Source organism: Tamandua tetradactyla, chromosome 1 (assembly GCF_023851605.1).
Source record: "Tamandua tetradactyla isolate mTamTet1 chromosome 1, mTamTet1.pri, whole genome shotgun sequence".
Lineage (NCBI taxonomy): Eukaryota > Metazoa > Chordata > Mammalia > Pilosa > Myrmecophagidae > Tamandua > Tamandua tetradactyla.
The window spans coordinates 92,120,958-92,144,374 of NC_135327.1; the positions used below are offsets into that span (position 1 = coordinate 92,120,958).

The 23,417-nt window shown below is 52.1% G+C and overlaps 1 protein-coding gene across 2 annotated transcripts in view; it reads left to right on the plus strand.

Moving 5' to 3' along the window:
* Nucleotides 1-1,255: 1,255 nt before the first annotated feature.
* Nucleotides 1,256-23,417, plus strand: part of CRHR2 (corticotropin releasing hormone receptor 2) — a 50,112-nt gene continuing 27,950 nt past the window's right edge. Inside the window, exons 1-2 of one of the 2 annotated variants that reach the window (XM_077120574.1) lie at nucleotides 1,256-1,639; nucleotides 16,736-16,829. In XM_077120574.1, coding sequence (XP_076976689.1) covers nucleotides 1,610-1,639; nucleotides 16,736-16,829 — 124 coding nt within the window. In that variant the 5' untranslated portion in view covers nucleotides 1,256-1,609. Of the gene's footprint in view, nucleotides 1,640-8,947; nucleotides 9,093-16,735; nucleotides 16,830-23,417 lie in introns of those variants that run through there. The other variant, XM_077120565.1, reaches the window with a different exon arrangement.

Here is a 23,417-nt window from a genome sequence, read left to right on the forward strand (position 1 = left end):
CAGGCGTAGCCAGCAAGGAACAGCTTACTTGACCCAGTAAGGCGGAGCGCAGTCTCACGGCAGAGCTTCCCACGGCAGGAGCGGCTGCACCCCTGCCCAGTCGGGAGGCTGGGGAAAAGCCCACGTGTGCATCTGTGCCAGCCCTAGAGAAGAGACGCGCATGGGAGCAGGGGCCCCAGGAGCTGAGACTGACAAGAGGTGGCCTTGAGAACATGAACTCCCTGGGCTCCAGAAACGCCAGGGGAGGTCACTGGTCCTCCCCCAGGACAAATAGCGCTCATACCAACTCAGCTTAAATCCCGGGGGACCACTGCCATCATGCGATGAGAGAGAGAGATTGGGGTGGAGCAGCCCTCACATGGGGACGTAGCTTCTCTCCTTCTCACAGAACAAGGTGTGTTGGCCGCAAGTCACAGCATACAATGAGCCCAGCGTCCTGAGCCGGCCTTTCTCTGAGCTTTGATTAGGTCAATGTCTCCTTGTTTCTGGCTTATTTCTAGCCTTCAGCACTGTTGACAATTTTTGTATAAACTGGGAAACTGGGAGGGGGGTCACAAGGCGTTAGCTTTTAGCTGTCCTGGCCTTGACGGCCCCTAACCTGTGCTTTGCAGGGCCTTGTCTTGTTCCAGGAGCAGCTGAGGAAATAGCTGGCTTGGGGCCGAGGGAGCAGAATGGAACGGACCCCTTAGTGGGCTGTGATGGCTGTCAGAGGGTCTGGTCTGAAGGGTTCCCCGCCCAGGGAGTGGCCAAGGACTGGGTAAAGCCCCAGCGGGGGGGGGGGGGGGGGGGGGCTGGGTCCCTAAGGATCCTGACTGGGGGTGACATGAGGCAGCCTAGCAGGGGACATAATTTGTGACTCCACTGAACAGATGAATGGCCCAAAGGCCAGAGGTAAATCTTGTTTCCAAGGCACTGGAATCTGGTCACCTTCCTCCCAGGCCAGGCTCAGAGGCCATGCGAGGTAGGCGGAGGACAAACTCTCCCAGCCGCCGGCTCACTGCCACATGCCCTGCCCCAGCCCGCTGGCCACCAGGAGGGCAGTCCAAATAGATGTGGCATCCAGGCTCTGGTTTCCTCCAGCTTACTTCTGTGTCCTCCTGTGGCCCAAACGGAAGCAGCTGTTCTGGATTCAAACGACTCCATTAGAAAATGCCACCCTCCTTCCTGGCCAGGCTGGCACAGTCAGCCCTTGGCCTCATTTCCACGCTCAATCACATTCCCCCCAAGCCACCCAGCCACTGGGCCGGATCCATCCCCAACCCAGGGCTGAGTCCCTGACCCTGCCATTCACACAGACAGCTCATCTCTTACTAGCCTGCCGTCTGGGGCTCCTGTCCCCTGTGGAAGCCCGAGCTCAGAGTCACCACAAGTCACCTGCAGCAGAGAAGGCCTTGTCCAGCAGAGAAAGTAGGACCTGTCTCCTCGGCTTGTCTTGTTTCGAGGGGACCAGATCTACTAGGCAGAGAGGAGCAAGGAAAGGAGGCAGCTGAGTAGCAGAGGAAGAGACCTTCAAGGAGCGGCCTCCTGTTTGTGCAGGGCACAAGGCCTCACTGGGTCTCAGTCTCCCCTCCTGTCAAATGGAAATTTTTCTTTTTCCTTTGTATGCTGTATGGTGGGGCCACATTCATTATTTCTCCATGTGAGTATCCCCTTATTGCAGTACCTTTTGTTGAATTTTTGTTTGTTTTTTTGTTTGTTTGTTTGCTTTGCTTACTTGTTTGTTTTTTGGGAAATGCATGGACCAGGAATCGAACCTGGCTCTCCCGCATGGCAGGCGAGAATTCTACCACTGAACCACCCTTGCACCCCTCAAATGGAAATTTGAATTGAGGAACAGCTGTGGACCTTTCCAATGTCTTCTGGGTAGCAGCATCAGGACCAGAATTCACGCCACCACCACTTCTCACCTACAAAGTCTGGCCTCCCTGCATCCAATCCATTCCCCACACAGCTCTTACCCAAATGCCAATCTGGTCATGTCCTTCTATGACTGATATGTCAGAGGCTGCCTCGCCCAGCCCACTTCCCTGGAGCCTGAGCTCTGCCGGCTGCTCAGTCTCACCTCTCAACAATCCCCCAACCTCATCTGCAGACGACCTGCAGGTCCATGAAACCACCACACTCCCTTGCACCCCTGAGCCTTTGCATCAGTCCTTCCTTCTACCTTAACTACCTTCACCCTCAGCCTTTTATCCTGCCTTCCCTGACCCCGGGGCTGGCTCCCACAGCCCCCATGCCCACTCCCCTCTCAGAGCAGAGACAGCCACTGTGTGTTCTACCCCTGCTCCCTGCACTTGCAGGGCGCTCAGTAAATATGTGTTGATTTCACAGCAAGCACACTTGTCTGCCTGCCAGCCCCAGGCTCCCGTAAGAATCCAGAACAGAAAGTAGCAGGTGGGGACGTCCAGATTTTGCCCTCTGATCTGGACTACTCCCTGCTTCCTGCCCGGGAACTCCTGCAGGCACTCCCACTCAGTCATTCACTTGGCAGACATTGGTGAAGAACCTACTCTGTTCTAGGCTCCCCCCTGGCCATGCCTGTCACAGGGTCTGGCATATACTAGGTCCTCAATGTCTGTTGACTTTGAAACATGAGAAACAAAATGGCAATAATGATATGCACTCATATTCCTACCACGCGGATGTACGCACACTCCCCTGTGATCCTCACACTGGCCCTCCAAGATAGTGCGCCCGTCTTATTTTGCAGGTAGAGGACCTGAGAGGAAAGGGGTGGTAGGAGAAAGATACACATCATAGGGTCACAGCAAATAAGCAAACACGAGAGCAGGCAGAGGGGCCCCCATAGGTCACCCCTTCTCCAGGGACCGGCCAGTGCTTGGGTCTTCTCCATGGGTTTCTGTCTGGCCCAGCCTACAGTGCCTGCTCCAGGGAGAAGGCTGCACAAGGATGGAGGGATAACTTTGAAGCCATAGACAGGACAACCAAGACCTGAGGCCTCCAGGCAACGGGGCACTGCAGTCGGGCTGTTCCAGAAAATACCATCCCCTACTGTTTTCTAGGTGCACAGTTCAAGGCTGCCTTCACAGGCAGGTAAAAACTCATACGAGTTGATGTAATCTCTATTAGTCAAAGATAAGGATTTGTTTTTCTTTAGAGACGTGACAACAGAGCTGCATCCTAGCTCATGCTCAGAACCGGGCTCCCTGAACCAAAAGGATCAAAGTACTATCCCACAGAATCCACAAAATAAAAATACCTAAAAAAATGAGCAAAATCAATGCCTGAATGTTCAACAAATGCTATAAAATTGTGTTCCAAAATTGCCTAGCATGAGCAGACTCTGCAGTCAGAGGCTAAATTAGTATGACCGCAGCTAAAACAGGGAGACAGCCTCATAAAGCTGGGGACATCATCTGGCTGCCAAGTCAGAGAGGGGGCTCTCCCTGTGTGACTCCAGCCATCTTGTCTGCAGTGGCACCGAGTCTGAGTAATCTCAGCCCTAGTCAAGAGACAAGGTCAGGGCGGTGGTCCAGAAGCAGGACAGGAAGTCTGGCTTGCATCTCCTTTTTCATGCATGCCCGGCTTTACTCTCAGACCCCTAACTGGACTCTTGCCTGACCACAAGTGACCACTCTGCTCCCCGTAAGTTCAGACTTGACATCTATACCCCAAGACCACCCTGCTGCCAGAGCGAATCTTCCAAAATGAGATCCAACCCTGTCCCTCCCCTGCTCAGAGACACATGCAGCCTGTGTCCTTAAGTCTTCTAGCCCTCAAAAGTCACTCTTTCCTTTTGTTGCCACACATAATGACTCCCTTGCCCCATCCATTAGATTTACAGAAAGGCTAGGCTCTCCCCAACAATCCTGATTCCCAGAAATGGGATTGTGGCATCACACATTTTCCTGGTCACCTTTTAGTCTGAATTCTGCTCATGTTCAATTCCAGATCCTTTCTGTGTTGGCCAGAACTCCTTGGGTTCTTGGTGCAAAGTTCAAAAATCCCAGGGATGGGCTCGGACTGAGTCAATTCGGATTGCCCGTCCATCCTTGACCCAATCCACCGCGCTCAGCGGGGTGAAGTATCCTCCTTTGTCCAGCCTGGTCAAGTTGTTCTGGGCCAGTCAACTGTGGCCAGCTGCCAATCAAATCACAGGGTTGGCATAAACCATACCATTTCTATGGTGGTGATGGTGAAAGTTGATTCTGGGGAGGGCAAAATTTAATTTAGATATTACACTATTGCATGGCCCTTCAAAGAGCCACAGTTTGAAGTATATTATATTTGGTATTAAAATTTCACAGCAGTGAGGCAATTAGGAAAAAAGTGTCTAAACTGGCTCCTTTGGGGGGTGATGGTGAAAAAAGGTCAAGAAATACTGGAGTAGAGGAGAGAACCTCTTTCGGAAGGACAGTACCATTCTGGCACAAAAACAAAGAAATGTGTGCTACACCCTTGTGCTTTTTGCAGCTGCTGACCTCTGTCCAGCCCTTGATCCACTCACAGACACGGCACCTCCTTCATTCCCCAGGCGCCACTGACAACAGGCTATTGTGCGTGACAGACTTCTGATGTAACCAAGGATAACTATAGCTGACATCCACTGACCGTTCTCCCATTCCCCACTACAGGGAAGTCTTTCATGGCCTATCAGGACAGTCCATGTCCCCTCTTCCCATCTTTTTCTTGTTCTGAGTTCCTGGGACAAGTCTCAGCCCAAGTCCCAGCCCTCCTACCTCTTCTCCATCTTGGGATGCCAAACTGAAACCAGGAATTTCCATTATTTTACATAAGAAGAGTAGGTCTCTTTCACCCACCTCCTTTCTAGACCATCCTAAGTTCATCTTTCATGACCAAAAAGGGCAATGGAGGCATTTTCAAAATCAAAAAGACTCCTCTGCCCTGGAACTCATCCTTAGTGAAACAAAACTTTTAACTGACAACTTTTTATTACCCTGTCCCAGTGACATTTGTAGGCAATGTTCCTTCCACCAACAGCCACCTCCAAAAACAGAGGACTATCCAGAGGAAACTCCAGGGCACTTAAGCTTTGTTGTTTGTTGATTATCATGATTGTAGTTGCTGTCTCTCTGAATGTTACTTTTGCCAGAGGGAGCACACATATTCCTGCTTCAGTTCAAAAAATTTATGGAGATTAAAAAATTTCAAAGTCTCCATAAAACATCTCTCTCACGAAAATCACACACACTCGAAAGTTTCTTGATAGAGAATGCTAGTAATCTGTTACATAATTTCTATAAAAAATTGCAATGCAAACAAAATCCAAATTTTGTCAAACAGTCAGCAAGAAATGAGGAGTCAGAGGTTCTAATGCAGACTGCATCAGCAACTTTCTACAAGAACAGCTCTTCTAGAAGTCCATCAGTAAAGATGAAAGGGCTGGTTGGTGACCAATCCCAGCTAATTTAAAGAAAAATAATCTCGTGATCTTGCACTGAAATCATGATTAAAGCCAAAACAAAAAGATAATTTATATCTCAGGAACCTGTTGATATTCTGATGTCACAAGGCAATTGCTTATTAGATTTAGTGAATCTTCTTGCATTGATTCTGTCTCATATGAAAGTGTTTACCCTTCCACTTCCTGTTGAGTAATAACATGCGAAATGTTTGCATACTTAATAAATCCCAATAAGAACCTGTTCTAGTTTGCTAGCTGCTAGAATGCAATATACCAGAAATAGAATGGCTTTTTAAAAGGGGAATTTAATAAGTTGCTATTTTAAAAGTTCTAAGGCCGAGAAAATGTCCTAGTTTAAGCAAATCTATAGAAATGTCCAATCAAAGGCATCCATACAGGGAAAGACACCTTGGTTCAAGAAGGCCGATGAAGTTCAGGGTTTCTCTAAGTGAGAAGGCACATGGTGAACACAGTCATGACTTCTCTCTCAGCTAGAAGGGCACATGGTGAACATGGCATCATCTGCTAGCTTTTCTCTCCTAGCTTCTGATTTCATGAAGCTCCTCAGGAGGTGTTTTCCTTCATCTCCAAAGCACTGGTTCATGGACTCTCTGCTTCGTGGTGCTGCAGCATTCTCTGCTCTCTCTGAATCTCTTTCATTCTCCAAAATGTTTCCTCTTCTATAAGACTCCAGAAACTTATCAAGACCCACCCAAATGGGTGGAGACACGTCATCACCTAATCCAGTTTAACAACCACTCATGATTAAATCATATCTCCAGGGAGATGATCTAATTTCAGTTTTGAACATACGGTATTGAATAGGGATTATTTTGCCTTTACGAAATGGGATTTTGATTAAAGCTTTTCTAGGGGACATACAACCTTTCAAACCAGCACAGAACCCATGCATTGAAGTAAGGTTTAGAGATGATAGGTATAAATTTCCGAGGGTGAGACTCTAGATTTAAAGATAACAGATGAATAGCATCCTTGGATAGTACAGCTCAGCACATAAGTACCTTAGAGCAAGACTTTATTTCACCACCGAGTAGGTGGTACTAGGGGTATTTGCTTTTAAACTCCATTATATTTAGAGGGATCAAGTCTAGACTTCCGTGACCTTCTAAGATCTTTTAGGTCAGGTTCCCCAGAGGTGAACTGAAGATTCAAGTTCAAGTGATTTGTTAAGGAAGTGCCTCCAGGAGAAACAGGTAAAGAGGGCAAAGTGGATTAGAGAAGGAGCCCAGCTCTACTCAGCTCCCAAACCTAGCCCCAGCCTCAGCCCCACCCCACAAGGAAGTTTAGAGTGTCAATTACACCTCAGAGTTCCTTCCACCTTAAGGCAAAGGAGACCAGTTGACCATTGGCTAAGGATGCTTAGGAGTTGGGGTATGCGGGGTGAGGAGCTGGGGGTAAACTCCAGATATTTAGCATCAGGGCAGTTCCCCCAAGAATTCCAGGTTGAGGATTCAATTCAGAAGCACACAGGCACAGAGTTCCTTTGCAGGAAGGAATAGGCCCTCTGGTGTCTTGCTCCCACATACCCTCCAGCCTCATTCGACCCGCCCAGGACTGTACACTGCCCCCCACCTCAGTCCAGCCCTGAGCCAGCCTGCACTTGTCTAGTTCCTTGCTTCCGCTCATCCTGACTCCTCTTTCTAGAATAAAAGACACGGTCTCTATCCATCTGTTGAAGTCCTTCAAGGTGCTCCTGCAGCCCCTTCCCCAGGAAGTCCCCTCCTTCGCGCCCCTGGGCTGCTCCAGCACCTTGTTAGATCCCTCCCATCCCAGCATGCCCCCACCCCCACCCTGCAGGCTGTGAGCTTGGCCCTGGGAAAAGGCCTTTGCTTTCTGCTTCCCAGTGCCGATGGAGATGTCCCACTGAGCGTGTGCCAAGGACTGTCAGAACTCATACTGTTCTGTAACCCTTTCAGTGGCCACCCAGCCCTTCAAGGACTCCTACAAGGAGTCCCCTCCAGCCAAGAAAAGCCATACACAATTCCAAGACAAGGGATGGGGTCTCCGTTCTGTCCCCTTCGAATGAATGATCAGAGCCGGTCAATCTGTTCTTAGCTTTTCCCTGGCACCTCTGAGGCTAAGCTTTGTGCAAAAGATTTCCTGGCACGCTTGAGGTTAAGCTCTGTGCAAAAGAGGGAAAGGTTGAGGGTTGTGGGGAGAAAAAGAGGGAGGGGGATCCCAGATCTGCCCCCAGGATGCTCCTGGCTGGCTGGAGAGTCAGCCTCAGTCACATACAGCAGTTGACAATGGTCCACACCAGGTGAGAGGTGGGGGGCTCGGTCTCTGCCTGTGAGATTTCAAAGGACAGGTACATGGGAGCTGGGTCAGTCAGGAAAGGCTGCCTGGAAGAAGAGGTAGAGAGAAGGAGGCTCTGAAGAACAGGAAAGGGTGCTGGGCCAGGAGACCTAAGGGAGCACAGAACACAGGCTGAGTTCAGGAGGCCAGAGGTGACCCCACCCTGTCTAAACCCTCCCAGAAAAAGCTCAGCATCCCTAATCACATTCCTCAAATTCTTGTGCCACAGATCCTGACAACAAGGCTGCAACTGCTGCCTAAGCTGTTAAACTCCCTGCCCCAAGCCCGCTCACCCATCAGGAACAGATCCCCAGGCTGAGAAGGGCCCCGGCTGGACCTGTCCCTGCTGGAGCCCAGCACCGCTCAGCGCTGTAGGATCACTGCACACTTTACTAAAATCTACCCATCTGTCATCAGGAACTTTGAGCTGGGTCTGGTCTTGGTGTACTTGTTGCAGCTGTTGTTTCGGAGTTTTGTTTGTTTTAGCATTTTATTTTGATGATATTTTAAACTTACAGAAAAGTTGTAAGAATGGCCCAAAGCATACTCATAAACCCTTCACTTCAATTTACCAATTTGTTACATTCTCATTTGCTTTTTTCCCTTCTCCCTCACTCTCTCTCTAAATATTTATATCTGTTGTGTATTTCTGAACCATTTGAAAATAAGTTAGAAAGATGGTCCATTTTAATCCTGAATGCGTGTTTCCTAAGAACCAGGGTGTCCTTTTACCACAGTGCAGTTATTTAAAACCAGGCACACAGTGCTGTTATTGAATTCAGCATCCACGTTCAAATTCTGTCCATCCATTGTCCCAGAGGCACGGTCCCCTGTGGAAGCCCCCAGATGATTATGGAAGCCCCTGGACCAAAGGAGACCCTCTGCAGTCCCACTCTGTGCTCTGGCCTTATACACAGCCTGAGCCCTCCTCCCTTTCGTTCCCCACCCCCCCCCCCCCCCACGCCGCCACCACGAGTAAGTTCCAAGCTGCAGCCAAAGGCCAACGGTGCAGGCATTAACTCCTTCTCTGTATGCCAGGGGGAGAGTTCGGCCCCTTGGCTGCCCGGCAGAAGCGGCTGCCCAGAACCACCTATAAATAACCTGGGAGGAGGGGCAGGGAGGCTGCGGGGCGGGGAGTCACCGCTGGCCGCACCGAACACCATCCGGGCCAGGGCCTCACCTCGGCCTTCTCGGGGCGGGGCAGGGAGGCCGAGGGCCCGCCCGAGCTCTGGCCCTGGGGAGGGGCCGGCCCAGGCAGACCCGCTGCGCGGGAGCCCTCCTGTCCCTAGACGCTGCCGTGGGCATGGGGGGTCCCACGGCGCCCCCGCTCCTCCCCCACGTACCCCACCTCCTCCTCTGCCTGCTCTGCCTCCTCCCACCGCTGCTCGAAGTAAGTGTGAGGAGTACAGGGTAAGGGGGCGGGGAGGGGGGCGTGTCTGAGGGTCCGCAGGAGTGAGGGACAGCCGGGAGGAGGGCTCAGAGCTGTCCTGACTGGGGCCCACCTGGGGAGGGGGAGCGCTGGATGGTGTTGCGTTTGGTGACCAGATTGAGTGTGGGGTCCCTATGGCTGATGATGGGATGGAGGGCTCATGGAAGATGAGGGGGACAGGAGGAGGAGGACACAACCCTGAACCCCAGCAAGGAGCTGAGCACAGGGTTCCAGTGATCCCACATGTTCTTCCTTCAGCTCAGGTCCAGAAATTCCCTTTCTGCTGTTCATTCTCCTCTCAGAGCCATGCTCCCACCCCCACCCCAATGCCCAACTGTCTCACAGGATCTCAGGTCCTTTCCCCAGCTCACCCCACTTCTGGCCTGGCTGACCCCCAGGGAACTGTCTCCTACTCACCTGCTGCCTGACCCCAGCCCTCTTCTTTGTGCCTGAAATCAATCAGCGGTGGCTCCCAGGACCAAATTAGATATGGGGGTAGCAGGGACACAGACAGGACCTGTCCCAGGGTCCTCAACGCCTGCCCCAGCATTCCTCAAAGGCATGCACCTGCCCCACCCTACCCTCACCCCTAAAGCCCCCTCGCCAGAGTCAGGGTCTGCAGGTGGGAGTGGAGGTGAGAGGAGGGTGAGGAGCTCTAAAACGCTGGAGGAGTGAGGGTGAGGCTGGGACGGAGTCATTCCCAGAAATAGATATAGGAAAATCTGCCTCCAGCCCTCTCTCTATTTTACAGAGTGGGAAACCGAGGCTCAGAGAGGGAGAGTGACCTGCTCTAGGTCACACTCTTAATGAAGAAAGCCACAGCAATAAAAGGGTCCAGAAGGCAAAGAGGTCTCACACAAGGCTGGGGACAGAGCTTAGCCTCAGCTTAGACTCAGGGATCATTTTCTAGACCTTAATGTCCCCATATGTACAAAATGGACTCATTCATTCAACAATCATTCAACACATAGTGTCTACTGATTGTGGCAAAGTGGCTCTGCAGACAGACCTGATTCAAATCCCTGGTTTACTGCTTAGAGTGTGACCTTGGAAAGGTTGTATCGGTTTTGCAAGCCTCAGCTTTCTCATCGGTAAAATGGGGATGATATGGATATTTATTGACTAGGATTGTCATGAGGAATAATTGAGATCATGCATGTAAAGCACTTAGCAGGTTCCTGGCATGCGGTAAGCACTCAGGGAATGCCAGCTGTTGCCAGTGCCCTCCCAGGGTGTCAGGTCCACGGAGGAAAAGGGTGGGGCATATTGCCAGTGACCCCGATGGGTAAGGGGTCAAGGCCCTAGACCTACCACATCCTTTGTTTTTCTTTTTGGCATTTTTTTTGTTTTTTGTTTTTTGTTTTTTTTGCATGGGCTGGCACTAGAAATCGAACCTGGGTCTCTCTGGCATGGCGGGGCGAGAACTCTGAAACTCTGCAACTCTGCCTGCTGAGCCACCGTGGTCTGCCCCTACCACATCTTTTTAATGGCATTACAGACCTGCGTTTGGGATGGCTGGAAGTTGTGGAAGGGATTCATGACCCCCTGACTTCCTGGACGTTGAGCTCTGTTTGCCCCCCCCTCCACTGTCTCTAGGGAGACAGGTGTTGGAGCAGGGATGGCCATCGCCCCTCCTCTTTGGGGAACATGAGGCCAGCCCCCCAAGCCAGCTAGTCAGAGAGAACCTCCGGCTGCTGCTCCAGAGCCAGGCTGGAGGTGGGGTCAGTGGAAGGTGTCTGGGTTCTGGGGGCTCCAGAGGCCACAGCCCTGGGCTCGACCTCCTCAGAAGCCAGCCTCTGCCCCAACTCCCTCCATGGTCCCAGGCTGAGACTAAAGAGACCAAAGTCACCCAGCCTATAAGTGGGATAGGAACTAAGCCTTGGTCTTCCTGGCTCCAAAGTCCAGTCTTCCTCCCCCTGGGCCGTCTTCTGGGTTCTCACCCAACTCTTCTGAGATTGCTGCTCACTGTGTAATGAGGATATGAGACCCGGAGCAGGCAGTGGGGAGGGAAGGGAATCTGGTAGGGGGCCTGGCTTCCAGCCCTTCATTTATTCACTCCCCACACCTAAGAAGAGATCAGTTGGGGGCTGCAGAAGGCCGTGATGGGACAGGATGGCCATCTGAATTTTATCCCAACAGCATGGGAGCTCACTAGACAGTGGAGACCTGAGCAGATTTGCAGTGTAAAAGTTCATGGCTCCCTGGCCCAGCCCACACGAGGAATCCAGCCTTGAACCTGATGCTCCCCAGTTCCCCTTTCAGGCCTCTGGGAAGCTGCCGATGAGGACAGCACTGCGATATTGTGGTCTGCCTGTGTGTCCGCCTGGTGCTGAGTGCTTCACCAGAGCACCCTTATGTGTTCCTCACAGTTATCTGGGGAGGTGGGACATTTGTTTACAGAAACGGAGGCAGGACCAGCAAAGCAACAAGTCTGCCAGATCCTAAAGCCCTCAACTGTAACCTTTAAGCTACTTGCCTTCCCTCTGGAAGACCCCAGAAGTCCATCTGCCCAGGGCTGAGTCCCACCTCTCTCACATTTGAGCAGTGGTCGCTGTCCCTGGGGATCTCAGGACGGAGCTTCTGTGGCCTCCTGCCCCAGGTTCTGGCTTCTGATGGGGCCCGTTCCCTGGAAAAGCCGCACGACTGTCCGGAGAAGGCTCAGCAGAGAGAGAGGTGGGCAGAGGGTGGACACAAAGAAGTCCACACAAGGCCCGGCCCCATGAAACTGGACAAAGCAGTGGGAAAAAGAACAATGACCTAAGCCCATCTCTAACCTGGCCAGCCCTGCCCTCCCCTAGACCAAAGTCCACAGCCCTACCTGTGCCTCCACACACACACTCAAACACACACTCTCTCTCTCTCACGCACACATGCATGCACGCACACACCCAGTGTCTGCAGGGCAGCGTACTCAAAGGCCATTTGTCAGAAGCTAATTCATCTAATGACTTTCCCCCCAAATTCAACTTCCTTCTGAGTGTTTTCAAACCTAATCAGTTAATTTAGTCTTTTTTTTTTCTTGGTCATTTTGTGGGTGTATAAGGATTTTTTAAAAACCAATTTGGCTGAGGACACTGCCTGCTTAATTTTCTAGGCCTAGTAAGTCACAAATGTGCAGCACTTTACAAATTATGGGACTATTCTGCATCTTCTTAGTTGTCATTTTCTATTTTATTTAATTTTTACCATTTAAGGGCTTCTCAGCCAGGTTGTCTAAAGTCACTATTCAAAATACTAATTTTTTAAGATGTCATTTCAAATCAGTGGGAGGGTTGATTATTCAATAAGCAGCCAGATTCCAGATTCCCTTCCCTTAACAAAAATTTAATTTTAATGTTTTTTCATTTTAATGTTAGTTTATTTTGGGGACGTACAGACAGATGCCAAAGCACATTAAAAGCGGGGTGACTTTTAAACAAAGTGAATTTAAAAGATGAGTTAATAATTAGAGTTCATTTTAGGCCGCTCAACCTGTTACGAGAACCTCCGCTGACCAGCTCCTGTCCCATTTGCTGGGTCAAGGTATTCCTCAACTGCTGCTGCTCTCCTCCACCTTTCCCTGCCACCTTCTTCCTTCCACCTCCCTCCCTTCTTCCTCCCTTCTTCCTCCTCCTTCCCTCCCTCAAATGTCAGTTGTAGCTCCTGTAGTGTGGAGGACTCAGGGTTTGGCACAGGTGAGGAGAGAGGGACAGAGGGGAGAGAAGGAGCCAGAGGCTTACAGAGACAAGAGAGAAGCAGCGGGGTGGGGCCTGGAATTCTCCTTTGGGGAAGCTGGAGGCTGAAGTGGGACTGGAAAGTAGGGGGTGGGGGTACAGGAAGAGCATCCGGGAAGAGAGAACTCTTGGAGCAAAGGCTCGGAGGTGGGAAGACCCCACTTGAAGCTGCTCACAGGCTCTTGGGCTCCTCACTGGAGGTCTGGCACCCTACAGGTTAGAAGTATCAAAATTCTCCAGAAAAATAATTATCTACTTCCTTCCTGTGTCTTCCAACCCCTCCTCCTCTGCCTCAGCTCCCCCTACTGCCTCCTCTGTGTCTGGCAGTATCTGGCCTCTGCCTCCTCCTCCCTGCTCTTCCCACTCCCTCCTCCCCGTCCCCACCTCCCCCCTCTTCTTTCCATCAGACCCCATGCTCCCTGAGGGGCAGGACCCGCCTGAGCTTTTCCTCCTCAATCCCCTGGACTTTGTTCAGGCTCAGTGAAAACCACTGAATGAAAGTCAGCAGTGAGAGGGAGTGCTCCCCCTCCCAGCTGAGTCCTTCTATGACCTTGGGCAGGGGCAGCAGGAGGGAGTTCATCCCCTTTCCTCTCTGGTCGCTGGTGGCAGTGGCCGAGGACCCGTGGTCCCGTAAATCTCCAAGCTTAGAGAAGAGGCTAAATTTAGAAGCAAGCTTTGTCACTGGGCCCAGGAAGGAGCCCTAGGCAGGGCCAGACCTCTGGCTCCAGGGAGATGGCACCCTGGAGGCCAGTTTGGGCCCTGGAGGGACAGGGCAGGGAGAGCACAGGTTCTATCTGGACGTGGTTCAACATGGAAGAAGAGCAGCTGGCATCTTGGCTCCCATCCACCGCTGCCTCCTCCCACCAGGGCCTCTCCCCAGCCCTCTAGAGGGAGGGTTTCTAAGGCCAGGCACCCAGACCAGACTCAAAGGATGCTGCTCCCCCACCTCCACCCTGAGGGCTTTACTCAGCAGGAAGGAGACTCAGCCACAGTCCCAGGCTACAGGGCCGAGCCCAGAGAAACTGAGTCCTGGAGGAGGAGGCCCCGACACTGTTCCCCAAGGGCTCGGAATCTCCAGGCACTGCATCGAGGGCCCGCAGAGACTCAGCAGGGAATTGGAGAGAGGTGCCTGGACTCCCTCCAGCTCTGAGATGCAAAACCCGTGTCTTCCTAATGGTCCACTGTCAACATGCCCCTTGGGGCTGAGTCCTGCCTCTGTTGTGGCCATTCACTGGGAACCCGGTCCCTCCTAGGGAAGGCTGGCCAGCTGCTTCTTAACTGGTCTTGGAGGCCAGAGTGGCTTCAAGGTGGCTGGGAAGAGGGCATGGGGAAAGGGAGAGATGGTGGGAAGATGGTTTAGGACCCCATATCACCTCCCAACCCAGCTGGGCACGGGGCCTCCAATGACTACTTGGGGGAATCCCAGGGCCCAAAGCCTTACCCCTACCCCTTTCCTCTCTCCTCTCAGCCCTAGCCAGCATCTCCCTGGCCAGCAAGGCCTTCCTGATGCCCCCCCCCCCCCACCAGCTCTCCATCTAGGCAGCTCTGGACAGCCCCCTAGATGTATGGACAGCAAGATGGAGCCCCCATCTTGAGAACTCAGGAAGCCCCTCACAGCACCCAGATGCACACATCCCTTATACTCACTACACACTACACTACATGGGCATAATACATACACACACACCCCTTACACACACACCCCTTACACACACACCACACACACACATGCACCTGCTCCCCAGCCCTTCCTTCTGCATGTTATGACAGGAGTGCAGTGAGTGCCCATAACACAGGTGCGGTGAATGCCTGTGGTAGGCCCACACCCCCACCCCACCCACCCTGGGTCCCAGAGGGGTCAGGGAGCCATGCTCTCCCGTCAGACCAGGTGGGTCATTAATTAGAAGCTCCAGCCCCGCGTGGTGAGGCTGAGTGTGCAGCCTCCAGGAAATGGACTGAGGCCGATGTGGGAAACGTGATGTTTCAGAGCTTTTGGGCTCTGGCTCATGGGAACATTCTGGGGCAAGCATTGACCCAGGGAGGGAACATCTGACAGGCTGGGGCTGGCAGGGGAGGGGAAGGGGCTGCCTGCTGGCAAGACGGTCCCAGAACCAGGGATGTCAGGACCAGGAGGAGCACAGCTTCATCTCCTCCACATACATGCCCACACATGCACATGTGTGTGAGCACTCATGCACACGCTGTCCGCAGAGGGGTAGAAGTGGTGGTCTTAGGAGGAAGGGGGGACAAGGGTTAGAATTTAGAGGATGGAGCTCTTGTTGAGTCTCACGCTGTGCCTTTCCCAACTTCTCTGCCTGAGGGCACCCTGAGCTCTCTACCTATGATGCCCTTCCTGCCTGCCACCCTTATCCCCTGGGCAAACTCTTACTCAACCTTCAAGGCCCACATGACCGCCTCTGTGATGCCTCCCATGCCATCCTTAGCTCATTGTTGATGCCGCAACAAACTGATCACCTCCCTCCAGAAGGTGGTCCCCTCAAGGGCAGAGACTACATCTACTTTATCCTTCCACCCTCAGTACTCACTCTGAGATGGTGTGTTAGTTTGTAAGCTGTCAGAGTGTGAGATGCCAGAAATGGAACAGCTTTTAAAAAGGGGGATTTATTAAGTGGTAAGTTCACAGTTTTAAGCCTGTGAAAATGTCAAAATTAAGGCAAACCTATAAAAATGTCCAAATTAAAGCATCCAAGGAAAGATGCCTTGGTTTAAGTAGGCCAGTGATGTTCGGGGTTTCTCTCTCAGCTTGGAAGGGACACAGCGATGTCTGCTAGTTTTCTCTCCAGGCTTTTTCAATGGCTTCCCCAGGGGCATTTTTTCTCTTCATCTCCGACAGTCTCTGGCTATGTGGGCTCTGTTGGCGCTAAAGCTTTTTCCAAAATGATTCCCTCTTAAAGGGCTCCAGTAAGTGGCTCCACCTTGAATGCATGGAGATGTGTCTCCATGGAAACCAACTAATCAAAAGTTATCACCCACAATTGGGTGGGTCACATCTCCATGGAAACAATAAAAAAGATCCCACCCAGCAATACTGAATGAGGATTAAGGGACATGGCTTTTCTGGGGTATATAATAGCTTCAAACCATCTATTATGGGATAGATAAGTTTGGGGAGAGATGGGATTTTGGGTGGCTTTTGTCTTTTGGATGGGATTACCATTGTTGCAGCAAGCACATCGGTTCCTTGCAAGTGTCTGCACTGGCACAGTGTCCCTCCTTTAGCCATACTCATCCTGTTGTTTGCCGCCAAGAGCCACCTCTTCTTCCAGGAAGCCTTCCTTGCCTTCCCAAGTTCAGGCTGGGCATCCATCCCATATGCTAACCTAATGCCCTGTGTTGTTACTGTCTGTTTACCTGTGTGGCATGGGAACAAAGTGAAAGCATTTGCTCTGTTCCCCTCTCTTATTTGTGTTCTAATGTCAGAGTTCCCGAACTGCCCTGGAACTCCCTGGGTCCCCCAGTCAGGGCCTGACAAAATAGGTGCTCCACCAAAATTTCTTGGGTGGGTGAACAGCTGGTGGGCTGCCCTACTCACCTCTGCAGACAGACGGACATGGGCTCCATCACAGGGGTGCATCCCATACTGAGGAGGAGATGGCCTTGGGGGCCCACAGATGGGGCAAAGCAGTTTCCTGCCTCAGAGGTGACGTGGTGCTGGACGACCTCTAAGACCTTTTCTGGGTTCCTGGCCTGGCCAGGCCGCTGTTCTGCTGTGTGGCCTCAGGCACCTCCCTCACCTGTGTAGGAGTTTGTCCCTCTATATGATAAAGTAAGGGGAGGGGATGAGTCACAGAACAAGACAAGGGACACACACTGTGCTGCCAACAGCCAGCCAGGGTCTGACCTCTGACGCTCCTCCCTCCCATCCCCTAGGCAGCTGGGCCGAGCCAGGCACCCAAAGCCCAGTCCCTGCGGGCACTGCTGGAGCAGTACTGCGGTGCAGTCACGACCCTCGCCAACCTCTCAGGTATGCACGCCCCCCACCCCCACCCCACGGCAGACCCCAGGAGACAAGGGTGAGCCCCAGAGCCTGAGAAAAAGGCTCCCTTGGGCTTGCCCAAGTCTGCGGGGGCAGTGACTGAAGCCCTGGCTTCCAATCTGTGCTGTCTCTGCCTTGCTGGGGGTCTTCCCCTCTCCGTTTGGGGCCCAGCCTCCCCAGTTGTGACCCAGGGACTTGGCCGGCAGTCCTCTCGCAGCATCTTGCCCCTTGTGTCCACTTCTGAGAGTAGCTGGCTGGGCCGGCATTCAGGAGCCCAAGGAGGGTACTCTTTGCTTTCAAACTCATGGAAGACTTCACAAGGTATAAAATGCATCCTCTGGTTGCCGTGGCTACAGGTGTCGCTTCTGGAAAAGACCCACAAAGCAGCAGCAGGGCCCTGAGTTCTGACCTCTGAGAGATGTTTCCGTGGGCTGATACACAGTCAAGGTCAGCCGCTGCAGAGTGCAGATGGTCCTGCCTCTCAAGGCCCCAGGATATGTCCCAGAGCCCCATCCAGTGTCCTGGCCTTCCAAAGAAGAGGTCTTGGGGGGGCGGGGCTCAGATCTGGAGATGTGATGGGGTGAAAAGAGACAAGAGTCCTGGGCAGCCTGAGTCAGGAATTCAAGGGAAAAGCTACTGCCCATTTTCCTTCCGGTGGAGTCGTCAGGAGCCTAGAAGTTTGGGTCAAAGAGGCCAGAGTTCGATCCTCACTGCTCTACCCCCAGCAGCTGGGTGACCATGGATGAGTAACCTAACCAGTCTGAGCCTCAGTTTCCTCATGTTAGAAACAGATCTTAACTCAGAGGGTGCCTGGGAGGTTGAGTAAGAGGCCTAGGAGGGCACCCAGCACTGCACATGCCAACCAGCTGTCAGGCAGCCAAGAAGCGGAGGCCCCTCATTTTAGGAGGGCCCCCAGCCCCCTCACCGGAGCTCTCTGCCCTCAGAGGCACAGCGGGTTCACCAGCAGCCTGCCACCCTCCACCTACCCTGCCCTCACCCCTTCCCCTGCTGGATGGGACTTCATCCTCTCTGCCCAAGTCTAGCGGAGAACGTTCCAGCTTCTCCAAAAATAAGCCCCCCCACCACCACCGCCATCCATGCTTAACGTCAAGAAGTTAACACAAGAGATATGTTTTATTTGCATGAGATTTGTGAAAAATATTTAACAAATCAAAGAAGAAAACATTAAGCACTTATTTTCCCACAACCCAGGAGTCATTGGGGTTTGTTTGTTTTTCTCCTATTTTAATAGACTTCATTTTTTAGAGCAGTTTTAGGTTTATAGAAAAATTGCACAGAAAGGGCAAAGTTCCCATATACCTTCTCTCCCCCTGCACAGTTTCTCCTATTATCAACATCTTGCATTAGTGTGTACACTTGTCACAATTGGTGAACAAATATTGATACATTATTATTAACTGAAGCCCATAATTTTTATTAGGGTTCATTTCCTTGTGTTGTACAGTTCTCTGGGTTTTGACAAATGTGCAATGTCATGTATCCACCATTATGGCATCATACAGAATTGCTTTGCTGACCTAAAAATATCCTGCGCCCTACCATTTTATAATGTTTTATAGTCCCCCCACAGGAATTTACTGATCTGTAGCACATCATGCTTCTAATTTTTCAAGTTATTTTACAACATGGGATCATCCTGTGCTCACAGTTTGTAACCTGCATTTTCCTCTTATAAGCCAGAGTGAACATGTCCCATGCCATTCAATATTCCTGCAGCTGGTGACATTCCCTTGCAGCCATTGTGAAGATGCCCCCTTTGACTTCAGAAGTAGTTTCTCAGGGGCCCACATGGCAGTGATCTCCTTTGCAATGTCCAGTCATTGAGAAAATGCATGATGACCATCACAAAGTTCAAAATCCAGTAAAACCAAATAATATATTGTTTAAACATACATACATGTGTAAACTGAAAACATACTAGCAAGGGAATGATAAATGCAATATTCAAGAGAATGTTCCCTCTGGGGAAAGAGCATATAGATAAATGTGTAAGTGTTTGGGAATAACCTAGTTTCGGATTGGGTGGTAGGTTCAAGAGCATTCATTATATATTTACTATACTGCAAACTTGCAAAATAGAAAAGACTAAAATAAAATAAAGGCAGGCCATGCAAGAACTAATTATGAAAAGGGGTCATGAATCAAAGATTATGATCAATCCAATTGTCTGGCCCATAAAGTCCAAATAAACAAGAACATACACACATCTCAAGAGCTTAATATGACTTCAAGCAGGCTTGAAATGGATTATTTCTATTTTGTTCACCATAGCAGCATCTACATGATTTGAAAAATAATAAGGCATGAATTGTGAGGCATGTTATGTATTCTGTTTATAGGCAGAATAGGGGTACGAATGTATTCAAGGGTCCGTTGAGATAACTCCCAGTTCAACATGCAGACACACACACCCTACACTGGGGCAGGCCAAATGGGAAGAGAGCCTTGCCTGGGAGACAGGTGACCTGGATTTTAGTTCAGCTCTGTCTCAAAGGCATTTGTTCTTTCTGTAGTGACCCCCTGAGTCCAGGATGGAGACTTCTGATGGGTGCAGGGGACCAGTTGGTGAACAGGGAGACCAGTTTGCCCTCAGAGAATCAAATCTAGTCAAGAAGACAACAGGAAAAACAGCAATCGGCATGACATAGGTCAGCCCTAGTTAGATGGGGGCACCAGAAGGACCCACAACACAGGCAGATGAGAGGTGAGAGCCCAGCTGAATTTTTGAAGAATGAGTAGAGTTAGCTAGGCTAACCCAATGTAAAGTGGTATGGGCATTCCCAACAGAGAGAGCAGCACATGCAAAGGGACAGAGGTATAGAATCATTCCAGGGAATGGCAGATAGTTCAGAAGGGCATCTCAAGTGGAGCAGGAAGGGGAGAATGGGGGACAGATGATCGTGAAGAATCGTCTTTGCAACGCCAAAGAGTTGGACGCCATCTTGGGGCAATGGCTAGCCATTGAAAGCTTTGTTATCATAATTTTGTCTTGGAAAAATCTGCTATGTAGAGGAGACTGGGAGCCCAGTGAGGGGCTGTTTCAGTGATGATGATGGCCTTGGATGGGTAAGAGAGGGAACATTCCTTTTCCTTTCCTGGGCATCTGTAAACTCAGAGCATAAGGTTGGATATTGTTCAGGGTTCTTCCTGGTCCCACAGACTTGTCCCATGGCTCTCCATGAAAACACCAGGTAGGAGGAGGGCAGTGTCTGACCTGAGGGCACTGTCCCAGTACCACAGGGCCAGAGTGGGACTGTCAGGCCTCTCCTGAGCTTCCAAGCCCTCAGCAGCCCCAACATAATGTCCATAAACTCCAGGGCTTGGTCTTACCTCTGCACACTCCCTGTCTACTCCCTGTGACTCAGGACAGCCTCTCAGAGATGCAAGACAGTCTCTGTCCCCTTAAATCCTGGTTTCCTGCTGATTCTTGAAGATGGGAGATGAATGAGTGTGTGGTGTGTGTGTGGGTGTGTGACACTGTGAAGATGTGTAACTCTGTGTGATGCCATGTCTTTCTATTGTGTTATACACGCCTGCTTGATGCTGTGTGTGGGCCATCCTCTGTGGGAGCATGAGGTGTGTCCATGAGCTTGCCGGGAATAGGCTACCACCACCCCAGCTGAAATCAGAGGTGGGTCAAGGGCTGAGACCCAGGGAACCAGGCCCACCAACCTCAACCCCTGCTCCACAGTTGTCTTCCACAGCACCTGTCACACTTCCCTGTACTCATTTGCCAACCTGTCCCTGTCCCCACCAGCCTGGTGACACAGAGACTGGCACAAACTCGTCTCCCCCAGTGCCTAGCCTGAGCCTGGGACAGGGCAGTCCCTCAGCCTCAGAAGCCCACCTGTATCCCAGGGGTCTTCCAACTGCCTCTGCCTTACTTAGGCAAATGGCCAAGACTTTTTATTTTTGTAAGTGGATTTAATCTAACTGAAGAAAGTTTTAGCTCTTTTCAATTTCTTTCTTATTTACCCAATTGCAAATAAGAAACGATTTTCTGTTTCCCCTGCATCTGGAAACCAGGGTACCGTGGGATCAGTGCGTGTAAGCTTAGTCCTGACTGTCCATGCAAGATACAAAGTAACTTTTGATTTTGCCACCAAAATGGTCACATCCTAAAGGAAATTTTGCAATCCGCATTCCCAGGTCAACCCTTCTGTTCTGCAAAAATCTATATGTGAGATGAGAAATTCTTCGTCTCAGTCACTGGGAGCTCACCACCTCCTGAGAGAATTGCTTCCCCTGGGCGGTGGCTCTGGGGATGAGCAAGTGAATAACTTAAGTGCACCTTGATTCAGCCTTTCACCTTGCACTGTGATCTGGGGTAGGAAGGGCTCTCTGTTGTGCATGAAGGCGATGGTCCCAATGAAGGCATGGACCATTCCAGCCAGACACGCTTGCCTGTGTGGGACCCTGGGGGATAAAGCTCGGTCTGGGCCTGGGGCCGGGACACCACCTATCCTCCCTGCTCCTGGCACTGGGTTGTGGAAACCTAGGGACCTTTGCCTCTACAGCTGCCCAGAGCTGAGCCAAGTGCGCTAACTGTTCATTCAGTAGGCAAAGGACAGACCTGGTTGGCTGATCTGCACCTTGGACCTGCCAGTCAGCAGGCCCTGGAGAGATTTCGGAATTCTCAGTCCTGGTCTCCCTCCCTCCCTCTCTCTCTCTCTCCCTCCCTCCCTCCCTCCCTCCCTCCCTCCCGCCCTCCCTCCCTCACTCCCTCTCTCTCTCTCTCTCTCTCTCTCTCTCTCTCTCTCTCTCTCTCTCTCTCTCTCTTGCTCTCTCTCCCTCTCTCAGTAGTGACAGCATTATTATGGAGGCTAGTGATACTGGAGCACACAAAGACAGCCCAGTTTGCCTCTTTCCCTCTCCGAGCTCAGGGCATGTTCAGGGGTTCAGGGTGGTACCAGGTAAGGGACAGCTTCTCCGGCAACTTCAGTTCCCAGTGGAAGCTGGCAGACTACATTCCAGCTCTCCCAGCCCTCAAACAATGAAAACACTGCAAACACACACACACACATATATACACACACATACACACACACATCTTCCCCAGCCTGCTGCATCTCAGAACCAGAGCTTCTTGGTTGCTGGGAGGGACCTCAGAGATCATTTCACTGGTGGAGAAGCAGCCCCCCAAAAGGCAGGATTCCTGCCTGGGTAATTGTCAGGGAAAGTAGAGACAGAGGTAGGACCAGAACCCAGCCTGAGTTGGGGCATGGCACACTTGGGTCATGTTCCCTCAGCTCACTCAGCAGCTACCTGGGGCACCCTGAGGATGCAGCTGGAACAAATTACCAAGCAGCCAATCCTCAGTGGGCCTGGGGCAAATCCCATATGAAGATTATTACTCCTCCATACCTGCTACAGGGCCTGATTCCTTGCCCTTCTCACTTCTCACTTTATTCTCCCTAGTGCCCCGGGCATAAGAGCCCAGTGTTTGGAATCCTCCAGATAATTTCAACCAATTTCCCCCCGACTTCCGCTTCTCATTTAAGGGCGATACTATCCCCCCAGCCAATCAAGGGGGAGACCTGTGCTACCCAGGCCTCCCGGTTCCTGCTCTAAGCCACTCCATCCCCGCCCTGCCCACTCCCGACCCCCTACCCCGGTCCCGCACACACGTCCGGTTCTCTCTCCTTCCCAGCTCCCGCCACTGCATCCAGGTCTTTACTGATTCCAACCACTTCATTTAGTTCGACTTCCGTGACCTCCCTGCTTCCCTTGAGTCCCTTCCAACCCATTTCTTTCCCAGAGACCAGAGGGGATTTTCTAAAGCGTAGATCTGCATGGGAACTCTCAGCCCCTACCCACTTCAGAAGAAACTCGGGCGGAGAGCCGCCGGGCTCTGGTGGGAGGACTGCTAGCTGTCCCTTGGTTAGGGAAGCTGAGGTGGGTTCCTCCCGCGGGTGGGCGCGCTTTCCTGCCCCCTGCAGCTCCGCGCCCAGCGATCATTGGACGGGGTCCCACGCTCTCCATCCTTGCTGCCCTCCTCGAGACCTCGCGGCTGGGAGGGAGCCGGGAACTGGGAAAGCGGACGCGGGGCGGTCGGGTGCTGGGGGCTGAGGGCTGGGCCCCGCTGGGAGGAGCCGCCCGGCCCCGCCTCCTGGCGCCACCATTGGCGGTGGCTGTGCGGGTGGAACCGCAGCTCCGCGCGCTCCGCAGCTCCTCACCGGGAAGGTCCTGAATTGACAGTTCCCGGAGGTCCGGTGCGCGGCCGGCCGGGAGGCTACGGGGCAGGTCGGGGCTGGGTCGCCAGGGGCCAGAACCCGGAGCGCCCTCCGCTTCTTCCTCTCCGGGCTCCAGTCCCCGGCAGCCGGGCGAGACACGCTCTCACTGTCTCTGGGCTCGCGGCTGCGGGGCGCGATGGAAGCGGCACTGTATCAGAGCTTGCTGGAGGCCAACTGCAGCCTGGCGTTGGCCGAAGAGCTGCTCTTGGACGGCTGGGGGTCGCTCCTGGACTCCGAGGGTAGGCGGGCGGCGGGCGGACCAGGGTCCCTTGGGTACCATTCCTGGCGCTCTCGGTGCGCACCGGGCCCCGCGCTCCCAGAG